General features: G+C 45.7%; 1 protein-coding gene across 1 annotated transcript in view; it reads left to right on the top strand.

Annotated features, from left to right (window-relative positions):
• Nucleotides 1–12,373, top strand: part of oaf (BRICHOS-like domain-containing protein out at first) — a 30,038-nt gene extending 17,665 nt beyond the window's left edge. The window contains exons 3-4 of the mRNA XM_089548758.1: nt 704–896; nt 4,221–12,373. Coding sequence (XP_089404884.1) covers nt 704–896; nt 4,221–4,504 — 477 coding nt within the window. The 3' untranslated portion in view covers nt 4,505–12,373. The remainder of the gene's footprint in view (nt 1–703; nt 897–4,220) is intronic.
• Nucleotides 12,374–13,374: the final 1,001 nt, after the last annotated feature.

Below are 13,374 nucleotides of genomic sequence, written 5' to 3'. Positions count from 1 at the left end.
TGGCGCCACGTACCCGGCAGCTACGTGCGCGCCTGCAGCATCGGGACCAATCAGCGCCTGCTCACCGGCGGTAGGCGGGCTCCCGGTATTCTGCTAACGGTAACAAGGTACACGGTATGCTAAAGGTGTCTATTGCGAGAACTTCGTTGACGACTTCGAGAGCGGGATCCATCGTAACGCTGGCAAAACGCCGATGCAAACGTAAACGAAGCGACGGCCGCAATAGCCGATAGATGCCTTCAACGTGCGGCCGGCGGTAGTTTTCTTTTCGGCTGCTGCTGGCCACCAGAAATCACGGAGTCTGCGTTACGTCATGTGCACGTCATGTTTCACGTCACTTAGTCCTGTGTAGTCATAGGAGAATCCCAAGTTTGAATCAGAGCGGCGGGAAAAACTTTTTCAACTTCGAATCCAAATTTCTTAGAAATAAATGCATCTTTCACTGCCGGCCAAGTGGCAACAAAGCCATGAAATGCCGAACTATCGGATTTTGCTTTAAAAAAATATTAATAGAGCTCTCCTCACTGTCTCTTTAAAGTTGGTATGCCGTGGTGTGGTGATGACCCTACGTTTAAGCCTGTGACCGGGACAGATTTTTATTCGCCTACGAAGGTTACAGCAGGCTCTCTTGATTTCCTTTGTCGCCATATGGCTTTGGTAAGATGGATTCTGGTAGTGATTTTCCTTCTTGTTTTTGTGGCAGAGGAACCCGCTGGCTGAACGTGAGCCCGAGGATGACCGTGGCCGGGAGCTGGTGCAGCTCGATCTAAGCGTCGACCTTTCGCGGTCAGGCCTTATCTCTCCACACGTGGCCACACTGTGCGCAGATGCCCCGCAGGCGACCTTCGCCCGCCAGGGGGACATGCAGGCGTGGGCCACATCACCTGCACGCCAGGGTCAGTGCTGATCTGTCAGCTTGCCATGTCTGGTCTGCCCAGCTACATTGTGTTTCGTCATTGCTTCGTCATTGCTTCTGCGAGCACTATAAAAGGATCTGTCCAGGTCTTGTGCCAGGAAATGCTAATCGACCTTTTTTAAATGTAAATGTCTCAGCACCTCATTCAGCAGTTACATTTTTCGGAATTAGGCTGTTTGGGTCTCACGTTTCCCCGAGTAATATGTTTTTCTGCAGTTTTTTTTTTTAGAACGTATCAGCGAAGTTTTACTGTACTTCGCAACAACTTTTTCTGGCATTGGTGCAGAAGCTATGGAGCTGAAACACGCCCCATCTCTTCCTATGTATTGGAATATAGTCCTTTCTTGCAGTTATTAGTTTTCTCTTAAAACCTAATATATTGTTAATATTCATTATTTACAGCATATTTCTACCACAGCTGCCAACTTTCAGCATCAGAAGTCAAGGAAAGAAACAGTTTTTCTGATTACAACGAATTTGCTAGGCATGTCTAGTTAGAAGAAGCCTCTATAGATAGTGCCAGGTGCCCCAGCAACGGAATAAAGGCACCACAGGAAAAGCAACGTGCCATGTGGCCATGTGCATCATTGTGCACCTGAACTATTTGGCGGAATGATACAGTTAACCCTTTGAAGGTTTTTGCCGTATATGTACGGCGGCGGTTTTCTGTCCCGCAAGGTCTTTTCCGCACGGGTACGGTTTCGATCTTCCGTTTGAAATTTTGCGCCAAAAGAGCAATGCGTGCTCACTGGGGGGTGCTGCCACCTCTTAGGACTTACAAGAAGTGTTTGAATTTTGTGCTGCCTTCTTACGGAGATAAGCAGAACTTATGTCTAGCTTTAGCGCGGCGGCACAGACTGCGGCAACACCCCTTTTGTAGTTTTGGTTTCGCCGCGGGATCGCAACGGAGTCGCACGAAATTTGTGTTTTCTTTTTGTCAGCACTATCTTGCAGGGGCTGCCGAAGTTGATTTCTATCTTTATTGGCGCTGCTCTTAGGTTGCTTATCACCGTTGCTCGCGAGGTATTCTCGCCCTCTGTGGCAACGCGCCTACGTGGTTTCGATTCCGCCGCGGGATTGCATTGGAGTCACGCGAAACGTGTTTTCTCTTTGTGGGCACTGTTTTGCAGAGGCGGCGAAAGTTGATTTCTATCTTTATTGGTGCTGCTCTTAGCTTGCTTATCACCGTTGCTATTCTATTCTATTGAACATTTTCCAGTTGTGAGTGATGCTGTCACCAAAGTATTGTTCCTAAATTTTTTTTACTATTTATTCTCGATTATATACATTTTGTAGATTCAAGATCCGCAATAAAGTAATTTGACCACCTGGGAAAGTTTTCTTCAAAATAATTCGACCCTCAAACGGTTAAGGATGCTCTGCCCCTGTAGCCCTCCTTTCATTGCCCAGAAAAACTGTCACCAAGTAGTATAGCTTTGGCAGCGTTGCACACTGTGTATGAAATGAAGTACTGCAGCTCGGCTGTTGAACTCGAGAAGAGTACAAACTTGTCGTGTCAAAAGATAGTTTCCTTTTGTCCCGTACACTTGTGTGCACTTGTGACTTTGTGATGTAGCTCTTTTTTTGTCACTGTTTTTTTTTTCTATTTGACAGGCATGGATTGGTTTGTACTGTTAACCTTTTGTCAGCCCACCTCCCAGTCATGATTAAGAGATGGAGCACATTGGCTTCCAGCAGGAAGCTTTTCTTGTAAAGGCACGCTGTCATTCATTCCACCTGGTCTGTGCTTTTCAATGATGCTTGCTTCTGAGCAGTGTCACATTTTCTATCTTGATTGAATGCATTGAGAAATGGAGAACTGAAGTGCACCAATACATTTCTCAATTTCCCCATAAATTTTTGAGGTTCTTATGATAATCTTAAATAGGGTCATAACTTGTGCTCTTTTTTTTTGCATATATAGGCCAGAATTTGACCTTGAAGATGTCCTTGGGGTGTGAGAGCATTTTGTGGTCTCTGACAGATCTTAGGTTATGTTTTTTGTGAGTTGATTGTTGTCATCATGGCCTGTATTTTTTAATAAAGGCTTAAACTTGTATGTCCTGCCTTGCTTGGGGTGGCTTCTTTTATGGTGAAAATAACGGGATTAGGGGGGGGGGGGGGGGGGAATGGTAGAGACCATGTTTTTTCCCATTATGGTCATATTATGTTTGGTTTATAGTTTATGGGGGTTTAACGTCCCAAAGCGACTCGGGCTATGAGGGATGCCGTAGTGAAGGGCTCCAGAAATTTCGGCCACCTGGGGTTCTTTAACATGCACTGACATCGCACAGTACACAGGCCTCTAGAATTTCGCCTCTATCGAAGTTCGACTACCGCGGCCAGGATCACACCCACATCTTTCGGGTCACCAGCAGAGTGCCATAACCACTGAGCCACCGCGGCGGTCATGATATTATGTGTTGTTTGCTATTTAGGCTATAGTATCAATAGCGCTCATTGCTTTTGAACAATGGAGTTACCTGTACACTTCACTGTTCCTGCAGATTTTCTCTTAGTTAACGTTATATGCTTGTAATTTTAAAATGACTGCCATTGTGGAAGCCAAGGAAAAGACCATTTTGAAGTTATACTTTACTTTGGTGTCGCATTATCTGTATCTGCTGCACTCAGGCCCATTTGGTTAATGGCGCTAACATCTGTGGTACTGGCATCTGAATTTATGTATTATAAGCATTGAAAGCATTGGTAAAGGCTGTGGTTACTCATGATAATAGCACGAAATGTGCTGTTTTGATAACAACACATTTTGTGCTATTGTCAGGTGCGGCAGTTAAAAAGGGATAAATCAGCTTTTACTTTCACCGCCATTCTTTGTACATTCTCAAGTGAGTGCCTTTAAACCTATATACTAGCACTAACTAAATAGGTTACTTGGCTTTGTGTTTAGTGCATCATGGCCTAGGCTGCAGCTGACCACTAAACCCCAACTACCCTACTGAGAGCTCTGTACATGGCCTTGTCTACATGTTAAGGCGAGCCAGGTGCATTCATGCATTGCAGGAGTCTTACTGGGCTTGCTGTGGTCTGCAGTCTTATGATTTGTGTTACAGTTGTTGTCGCTGTTGATTTAACTCTCCCTTTAGTGAGCTGGCTAAACATTGTGCCTAGTCTTGTTCTTTGCCACTGCCGTGGCTAAACTGAGTGCAGGAATTCTTGAGTGTTAGTCCCGGGAAGCTACTCTGCCTGCTCTGGGAGTCTATTATGTGCTGCTGAGGATGCCGTCAGAGAAGTGTGCCCGTGGATGTGCACCTCAAGTGTGCGCGTATATTTGGCGTTTCAGCGTCCGGCCAGGACCCCCTGTTGCTACAGACTGCCGTGCGGCCTGCCCCAGGAGTGGCCGAGGCAGCCACAGGGCTGCGCTGCGGTTCCCTGCCGCGCCTGGCGTCTGGCCCCTGTGGCTGCCGCCTGCAGCTCTGTGTGGCTTGGTTTCCGTGCGGCCTCAAGTGGTGCCGTGATGCTCGTCGGGCTGCCTTCCGCTGCGGCATCCGCTCGTGCCGCAAGTGCCGCGAGTTTCGCTTTCCTGTGCCTGACCGTATGCAGTGCCTCTGGGATGACGCTTCCTGATGGTTGGCCTCGCTCGCCCGCCTCAGCCAGTCACTGGAGCACGGCACGGGGGAGCGCAGTCGCTGATTTGATTCACCAAGCCCTGTTGGGGCTGGATTGCTGTAACTTTAGACTGGCTTGAGGGTGACCTCACCGGTCTCCTCTCGGTGAGATAATGTTATGGGTCAGGTTCATGGTTTATGCTCAGTTTCATACATAGCGTGCAGAGCTGCCAGAGCTAGCGCTCCTGTTCACGCTCGCTACGCCCATGCTCGAAAAGTAGTTTGCCATGCGCCCAAAGTAAACACAAGCATCTTTCGGTGTGACAAACAGACACTGGCAACGTTCTGCACTTGTTCTACCTCTTACTATGTTTTCATCCTACTCCTCAATGAGACCTCAAGTGTGAGTGACATGTGGCAGAGTGATACATGGCTATGACGCCAGTTTGCTGCGACTCTATCTGTGCCCAAAAAGTAGTTCACCATCAGTGAAAATTATGATCGCACATCCCAGTGACTGAATGTTGGACGTGTCGGAATGTTGGAAATGTATTGTGATTTGCAATGCTAGCATTTCGTTTATATCACTCTTTGTTTTTGTCCGAACCCTTACCAAAGGGTCGAGAAGTGGGAGTGATACAGAGGGAAAGGATGCGCTTTTGCAGGCACACTGTTTGCTCAGCTACCTCAGCATTGCACGCTAAGTATGAAACCAAGTATAGCTACATCTCATACAGCTGGTACCTGACAAGAGTTAGCCAGAATGTGCCAGAAGGAGGGACGATAGCTGAAATGCAACTGGCACCAGTGCAAAGAGGTCAGGTTACTTCAGCCAGACCTTCCATTCTCTCGACGCTGTGTGTCTAATGACAGCTGTGACATAGTTGAGTTTTTTACAAGTTCAAAGAACTTCGGCAGTTATGCCAACCATTAGCACTGTCAGAGCTTTTATGGTCACAAGTAGAGCAGACCACTGCCTTTTGTATTCATTCATTTAGTCTTTTCTGGGCTGTGGACACTTACTTAGCATTTGAAGTTGCGATTTTTGCTGCCACTAACATAAGAGTTTTGTTGCTATTGGCCTGAAATGGTTAGAATATGTGTTATGTGGAAGTTAGAGCTGCGTTTACTGTTACATAGAGTGTTTTGAAAGGCAGTCACTAACACTAGGTTTTATTTAAATGTGCTCACGCAGCCGAAGATTAGGGAATGTAGGTCTGGAAGTTCGCTTTCTTATTTATTACGAGCAAGCTTTGCTCAGCCTTCGTGCAGCAGTAAAGGTCATCAAACCTGTCAGAGATGAAATTCTAATGCCCATGTTAGAAACAATATTGCGCATTTGTTTTGTCATCATGTATATAAAAAAAGGGGGGAATACCTGTGGCCATAGAACAAGTCAGGAGGCACGTTTGCTGCCTCATCCATGCAGAAGGAAAGCTAATTGGGCAACCTTATGAGGATTCATACTTCAGTTCCGAAGTGCAACATTGACAGGGATGGAGGAGGACTATGACGCAAGCTTCTTTCTTTCTTTCCTTCGTTTCATTGTTATACTTTGAAATGGTAGCGTGGGTACTTCATCTATATTTGTATACTACTATTTCTCTCTCTGCTCTGCTGTGTTCTGCTTAATGATGTATTGTTTCAGGCATGGCATTCTTGCTTGGGCCGTAAGAGCTTTTTTTTGTGTACTCAATCTGCTTGTGGTGGAAACGAGTGTAAATGTGGCCAAAAGAAAAAGGATAAGCACGAGTTGGTATGGCAGCTTAAGCCTTAGGTACCTTTTATAATTTCTTACTCAGTTAGTAGGCAGAGACAGAACATGCACTTCGGGGCAAAAACTACAAATGCCGTGCCACAGGGATGTAAACACTAAGTCGTGTTAACAGTGCTGAGCTTGACGGAGGTCCCCTGCTCTGAAAGCTTGAAGTACACATTGAATGCAGGGCTTTCATGGGAGTGATATGTCACAAAAAGCACCACTTTCTGAAGCAGTTGCATTCTTTTTACTTAGGGGCATTGAGGTTGCATTTCAGCTTTTTCACTTATAAAAATGGCTAAGCCATGTGCTCTTGCATCGGCATATTTTCTCTTCACAGTTAGTCGCTCGGTTAGCTTCCGTTCCAAACAGTTCAGAAAACGTACCTGGGGTTATTAAAGAACAGCTTACAAGTGGTGCCTAGGTATCTCCTGCATGTGCCCTCAGGACATTGCCCTCAGGAAGGACATTGTTAGTACACAGCACCACGACAGTGCAAAAGGACCAATGTGGTGCGAGCACCCACATTCAAAGTTTGCCTTTTCTCCTTCTCTGCTGGCGCTGTGTAGCGACACCAATTTGTTGCCAAGCAGGCAAGAGTGCATTGGTATTGTGGCGTGGGTGCCGTAACAGTGTTCATGCATTATTGGTCAGACATTGTAGGAATGAAGAGAGAATGTATCAGCTTACAGTGTTGTTGTAGAACTGTGTATGTTAGAAATTTGAACACCGATTACTGCGTCTGTGTAGCGCAAGAGTCAGCAACCTGTATTTGCGGTGCTGTTCACTGTGCCATCGAGTGGTGTCCTCTATGCACTAAGGCACAAATGATGCGAATGCTACTTCACACTGCTGTTCACAGAGGACACCACAAGTCCGTGGTGTGGCCTGCAGTGCCACAACACTGTGCACCTTGTTTCTTCTTCCTGTTACGCTGATGCTTTTGACATCAAAGAATCGGGACGCATGACCTTAACAGCTGTCGCTTTGAAACATGGGGTAATTATACCCGGTCTTCTCAGCAGTGTTTTGATCTGAGATCAGTACAAGCCCGCCATATCACTTTTCCTCTCAAGAATTCGGAATTCTTGCTGGCGCACTGTATATCAAACAGCAAGCATGTACAGAGTGTCACATCAAGCGCAGGCAGCCCACATGGTTGATGTGCAAGACAGGAGGTAGGAAAACTGTATTGCAGTCAAAGGAAGGATACCCACACTGGCCAGAGGAGGGTGCTGGTTCTTGAGAGGCTTCCCAGGGTAGCATGCTCAACTTCAGCTGCCTCCTGCGCTAGCTTTCAGCACTAGACTGTGAGTGTTGTTCTCCTACGTACAGGCTTTACACTTGCAAGCTCCTCGTGTAGCTGCAAAGGAGACTTCAGACCTCTACTAGCATGTCCTTGGCAGATTTTGTGAGTGGTAACTGCTGTTAAGGCTCAGCGTGTATGCACAGGTGGCTGTCAAGATTTATGCTTTTTGTCACCTGGAATGACGTTTGCTCCGAATGCGTGCACTTCTGCAATCTTCCAAGTCTCACTGTGCCTTTGTCGTGAGGCGTGTCTAACAGGGCATGCCTGTTGTCTTATCTGACGGAAAGACACCGCTGTCGCTGTTGTTCTGGGTGGGGCTTCATCCATTCTTTGGGGGTGTCATGATATACCTCTTTTGTGGATAGGCAGGAAGGTGTCTGTCCTGGCTGTTCATACCTCCGGCCACCGCTGTTATTACATTTAGCCTGTTCTTATTGCAGTCGAGTTTACCCAGCGGCTATGCACTGATATTGAGCTTTTGTGATGGGATCTTTAGTGCTGTTTGAATTTTGATATTGCGGTGGCAAAGTATCACAGTCCTTTTACGTCCTGGCACAACCCGTGTGCTGCGTTTTACATAGCCTGTTTAGTTTTCAGTGCAGTGCAGCTGCTGAGTGGAGTGCTGTACAGGAGCAGTTAGGGCTCACTTGGATACACATGCACCTCTTTTATTATTCTTGTATATGAAGTTAAGCCAAATGATGTGATAAGTGGAGCAGTTTTGAGATGTGTTTAGTTTCCCACTGATGGCAATGTTAAGAAGATCTGGCAAATATGAACCATCCAAGTAATGTACTCTGCTTGATATGAGCTCTAATGGTGCCACATACCTGAGCTCTAATGATGCCCCATTGACTAATAATCCACAGCAAGTGGACATTTGGTTTGCTTGAGTGTGTTTCATTGGGTAAGTAATAAGAGCACAGCAAAGTGGGCAGCAACATATAAAAGTGAAAGCTTAGAACATAGCTGTTAGAACATAATTCAACAGTTTTGTGCATAGAGGCGTGCAAGCCCAGCAAGTGCTGCAGGGAAATTTTGCTGGCCTTGCATGTGGCATGCATTCAGCTCATTTTCCGTCTTTCAGCCCAGCAGCATGTTTTTGAGAAATGCAAGGGTTGTCACCATCTCTCTAGCAAACGTGTGGAGAAAGTTCCCGCTTGTTTCGGAGGAGCAGTTGCGACTAAAACCGTCAGCAGCTGAATGCTTGACTATTGACTAATAGTGTTTTGTGCAGGATTTCTTCAACTATTTCTTTACTTCTTTTTTGTTGCATTTTCTGTGAAACTCTCGTGAATTTGGCCTCATTACCGGCTTACTGTTGGCTCCTATATGCTCTCATACAACCTGATATTTTTGCCACTTATTTTAAGCTCAACTTCTAATGAGGGAAACGGATTTATTAGGCCTCACCCTTGTGTTTTGTGGCAGCCTATTAGTATATGTCAGCACGGGACTGGGGTTGTTTAATGTTCATTGTAGGCACAAACTTACATATATGCAGGCAAATTCTTATAGAGACAGTATGCTACTATGAGGCATATTTACTGTGTATGTGCTGCCCAAATGAGTATGCAGTGTCTTTCGTGAAAGTGAACTTGCTGCACAGTTGGCATCATCCTTCTTGCGCATTTTTCTGCTACGGTTAACAGAGTTTTCTTCTTGTTTGTGCTTGGCTGCAGGCGATGAACATGTGACCTTGTTCATCAGATCTGTGTTTCAGAGTTGCATTGTTGCACTTACATGCCTAAGTGCCTTTTGGATTTTATTTAGGTCACATTTGATGCATTGGTACAGCTTTGCCTGCTTCCTACACTTCATTCTTTGGAAAGGTGGGTAAGCTCAATGCATGATCCACTTTGATTTCCGGTTTTTGTGGACGTTTGGCAAGCATCTGATTGGCTTTAGCCACAGGCCCTGCCATGATTAAAGTATGGTACTAATGGCATGTTTCTATATCGAGTCAATAGTTACTCGTACTAAATACGGCAACATAAGTTATCAGAGAGTGTTTGAATGCTAAGAAAGGAGAAGCAAGAATGGTCACTTGCCATATCTGCTGTTGGCTCTTTACTAGATTCAAGATGTCTGATGTCTTTCATCTGCATGTGTCAATTCAAATTCTAAACTGCTTTAGATGTAATCATAGTAGCAGAATTTGTATTACAATTTGCAGTTGAAAGTACCAATTTTTTTGCTGTGCGGGGAAGCCAATTTAGGTTGCAGCTGGGACTACTGCATGCTGTGCTTTTAAGGGCAGAAATTTTGAGAACAAAGATCCTAAACTGGGAGAAAAATGTGCGCTGTAACAACATAGGGGTCGCAGCATGTATGGTAAGCTTTTGATATCTTTCTTATCGGGTGCTTGGTTAACACTAGACTTTGTTAATTGAGCTGCATGCCAAGTGGCATCCTTGGTGTCTGAGACACACACAGTGTGTGTTTCTCATGATGCCTCATAACCAACTATCCCGCCAAATCTTCTTGCTGTGCATTTACAGTGGCTTGTGGTTTGCACTGCACACACTTGAAATGCAAGAAACATGGGTGATAATGTTTTCGCCTTTAGTGCACTGACACGTTGCTGAATTTCTGTTGCAAACTTGACCTTCGAGCAGTGTTCTGCAAGCATTCGTCTTGTCTTTGTTTCTTGTGCTATTGCCAACGCACTGCAAGTGCATAACCAAGAATTGAGTCTGTAACATTGAAACCCTCTGATGAGGATGCCTTGTTTAATCGCTGCAGCTGTGTTGAGAAATAATTACATCTAGACTATTGCTCTCTCTCTTGGTTTGTGTGTGACATGATTTGTTGAAAAGTGCTGGCATTTGTGTGTGGGGCACAAGTGAAGATCAATGGCAAGTCCAAAAATTGTACCATTCAATAAGGTTGTCAATGGCCCTCTCAGGCATGCTGTCTGTTGGTCATCAGTGAGATCTAAATACCTATGTTGGGTGGCCTGCAATTGCATGGGCGTGTAATACTTTATGCTTGTCTGTTGCTAGAGCCTTACCGTTCTTTGTGTGGCCTGGGTTGTACAGTGCGTCACTGAAGATGTCTGGTATTTGAGGCTAGTGTGAATCTGCCTCTTGATCATGAGAGAATGAACTGTAAAGGAAGGTAACTAAGAGGGTTGGCACTGTTTCGGGGTGGCATCGTCTTGCAAACAACCTGGTTAACTAGCCCTACCTCTGTCTGTTGTCTCCCTTTGTTCTGCACCTTGTGCAGTGGAGCTAGCATCTGAAGTATGCTAGGTAGCAAACAGTTCATTGTAATCGTTTGTGCTCATAGCAGGAAAGCTGCTTTGCTCATTGCCTATGCATTGCTTGCTGTCCCATGTTTCTTTCCTGGCTAGACGATGCTGAACGGAGTGCGTAGGTGGCAAGGGCACTGACATCTAACTTAGATGTGCTGTTTAGTACCAGAAGACAGTGCAGTCATTGGTCAGATCGAGCTCTTCTTTGCTGGAATGTTGTGTGACGAACATGATAAGCATGCCCTGAGTTATAGGTAATCACTGAGACCAATGTGGAGATCTTAATCTCCACTTTACTGTGCCATCTGCTCATTGCTGATTTGGACAGGAGAGTCAGCATCAGCAGATTTGGTGCTTGCTATGGATCAGTCTAGGCAAGGAACACTTGGCTTAGGAAGCATGCAGTTTCACAAAAAGGGATGCTAGCTATTTTTCAACACTGGTGTCATGCTGTGCGCATACCTGCTATAATACTATTTTCCTTTGTTCTAAAAGGAGAATTGTAAGAAGGTGAATTTGGAAAATTTTAGGTACATGCATATCAAATTCAGTCCGCGCAATCAGCAAGACTGCACTTGTTGGCTATTCTAAATGGTCTTTTAAAGGTCTTTTTTCCAAGTGTGGTGAGAACCACTGCAATGAGCATAATGATCAATGATCAAGCAGGAAGGCCAACACCTCTGAAGGCTACAAACAGTTTCCTGAATTGCAGCCGTGCAAGCTTCTGGCTTGTGCATTGCCAATGTGCAACGCACCGGGTGGTTTCGTCCCTGTGTAGCCATTGTTTAACTGGCTGCACCGACACCTGCATGTGACTGCTCTGTGTTTTCCATAGCCGTCTTTATCTTGGAGATCAGTTTGAGTACAGTGATCTGGGGCTTAGCAGAAGAAAGCTTTATATAAATTCACTGGTACTGACAGTGTGAGCTGCTTCCTGAATCAAAGCTGGGCAAGATGCCAATGCCTCTTGTCTGTAATGATAGAGCAGTGAGTGCGCAAGAACATTGTGAGAAATTATTGTGATGGTTTTACCGAACAGGCGGTTTAGTTGAGCAGATGGGACAGGTGCTGTGGTAGCTTGTTGGCAAAAGTTGATCTTGAAGCTTGTGCCAAGAGACCAAGTCAACGCAATTTTGTTTATTTGCTCTCGCTTAGATGTAAAAAAAAAAAAAGGGGCAAACAGTCACTACTGTCTTGCATATTTTTTTTTTGCACGTTCATCAACTGCACCTGCACGCTGGTGCATCTGTCTTGCAGCGTTCATTTTCGGCGGTCCTTATGTGTGTTTGAAGGGATCTGATTAGCCCAAGTTTTTCGCTGCGCTTTTTCTGTTTGGCGAAATCCCGGTGAGTTGCATTTGCCTGTGTGTCTATACAGAACAAACCTAGCGGCCCTGGTGGCCCGTCGTTTCAAAGTGTCCCGCCGTTGCCGTCGTGTTGGCGCGCGGCGCCCACTTGTGTCAAGGTCTTCCCATAGCACACCATGTGCTGCCGCTGGAGTGTTCTCTTGCGCGCTCCGCCACTCTTGTTGCTATTTTACACAATAAAATTGTTTTTGTACGCTACGCAGCCGTGTTGCTTCCATGTGTAATAGCTCAAGACACGTGTTCACAGCGCACCCGCTTGTTGCTGAGTGGATACTTCCTGAATTTGCAAGGAAGCGTGCTTTTCTTCATGAGCGTTACGTTGTTGGTGCAACTTTCATGACTGGTACCCCCACCATGCGGCCGCCTACGGAACCATCAGAAAGGTGATACCGGTGGACGGTGCCCAGCATTGATCCAGCGTCTCCCATCCAAGTTCTGTGTTCTGTGGCGCAGCCCTTTTAGCGTATTAAGTTGTGTTTTGCACACAGTCACGGCAATAGGTTGATATAATATCCGTTCGCGCGTGTAAAGCACAGAATGCAGGCAGACACTATAGAAGGAAATTCATTTTAACACTCTCATGTTAAACGCCCCATTCTCCAAAAAATCCAGTATCTGTGCTGTGAGCAAAAAATCAAGAGCATGGCTCTGGCAGGTGCCCTCCCAGAGAGCAGCCTAGGGGGAAGGTGGGCCACCTAGATCAAGTGACCTCACGTTTTCGAAATTCTAAAAACTGATGTGGCTACTACTAGCAGCTGACTACAAATCTTCAATTGCAATCAGGTGCCTATTTGTAATAGGTAGTTAAAAAGTTAACTGTTAAAATTTAGTTAACCACTTGACAAGTTATCATGATTCGCTTGTGTTTTGACGTCCGCCAGCACTAGTGTTGTAATACCGCAAAAAGCTTCACTTTACCTTGAAAACCCCATTTTTAAAAATTAGTGATCACCTTCCCTGAAACACCTTGTTCATACCTGGGCAGGTTGCCCACCACTCGGCGGGCAGGTGAGTATCTGCTGGCAGGCAGGCAAGCAGGGGATGGACAGACAGACAATGGCTGAATGTGGAGAATGGCCACTGTAAGTGCTAACACACTAAAAAGTGTTGACTGCATGACTTTCTGGGAGAGTTTATGTATTCTGACTGAACAGCGAGGAAGCATGTGGCAGCTGTGTCGCCTCTTTATGCCTTTGCCT

This window comes from Amblyomma mixtum, chromosome 6, assembly GCF_055824585.1.
Source record: "Amblyomma mixtum isolate Tamu chromosome 6, ASM5582458v1, whole genome shotgun sequence".
Taxonomy (NCBI): Eukaryota; Metazoa; Arthropoda; class Arachnida; order Ixodida; family Ixodidae; genus Amblyomma; species Amblyomma mixtum.
Note: the sequence above shows the minus strand (reverse complement) of the source record. Positions and strands in the feature narration are given on the sequence as shown.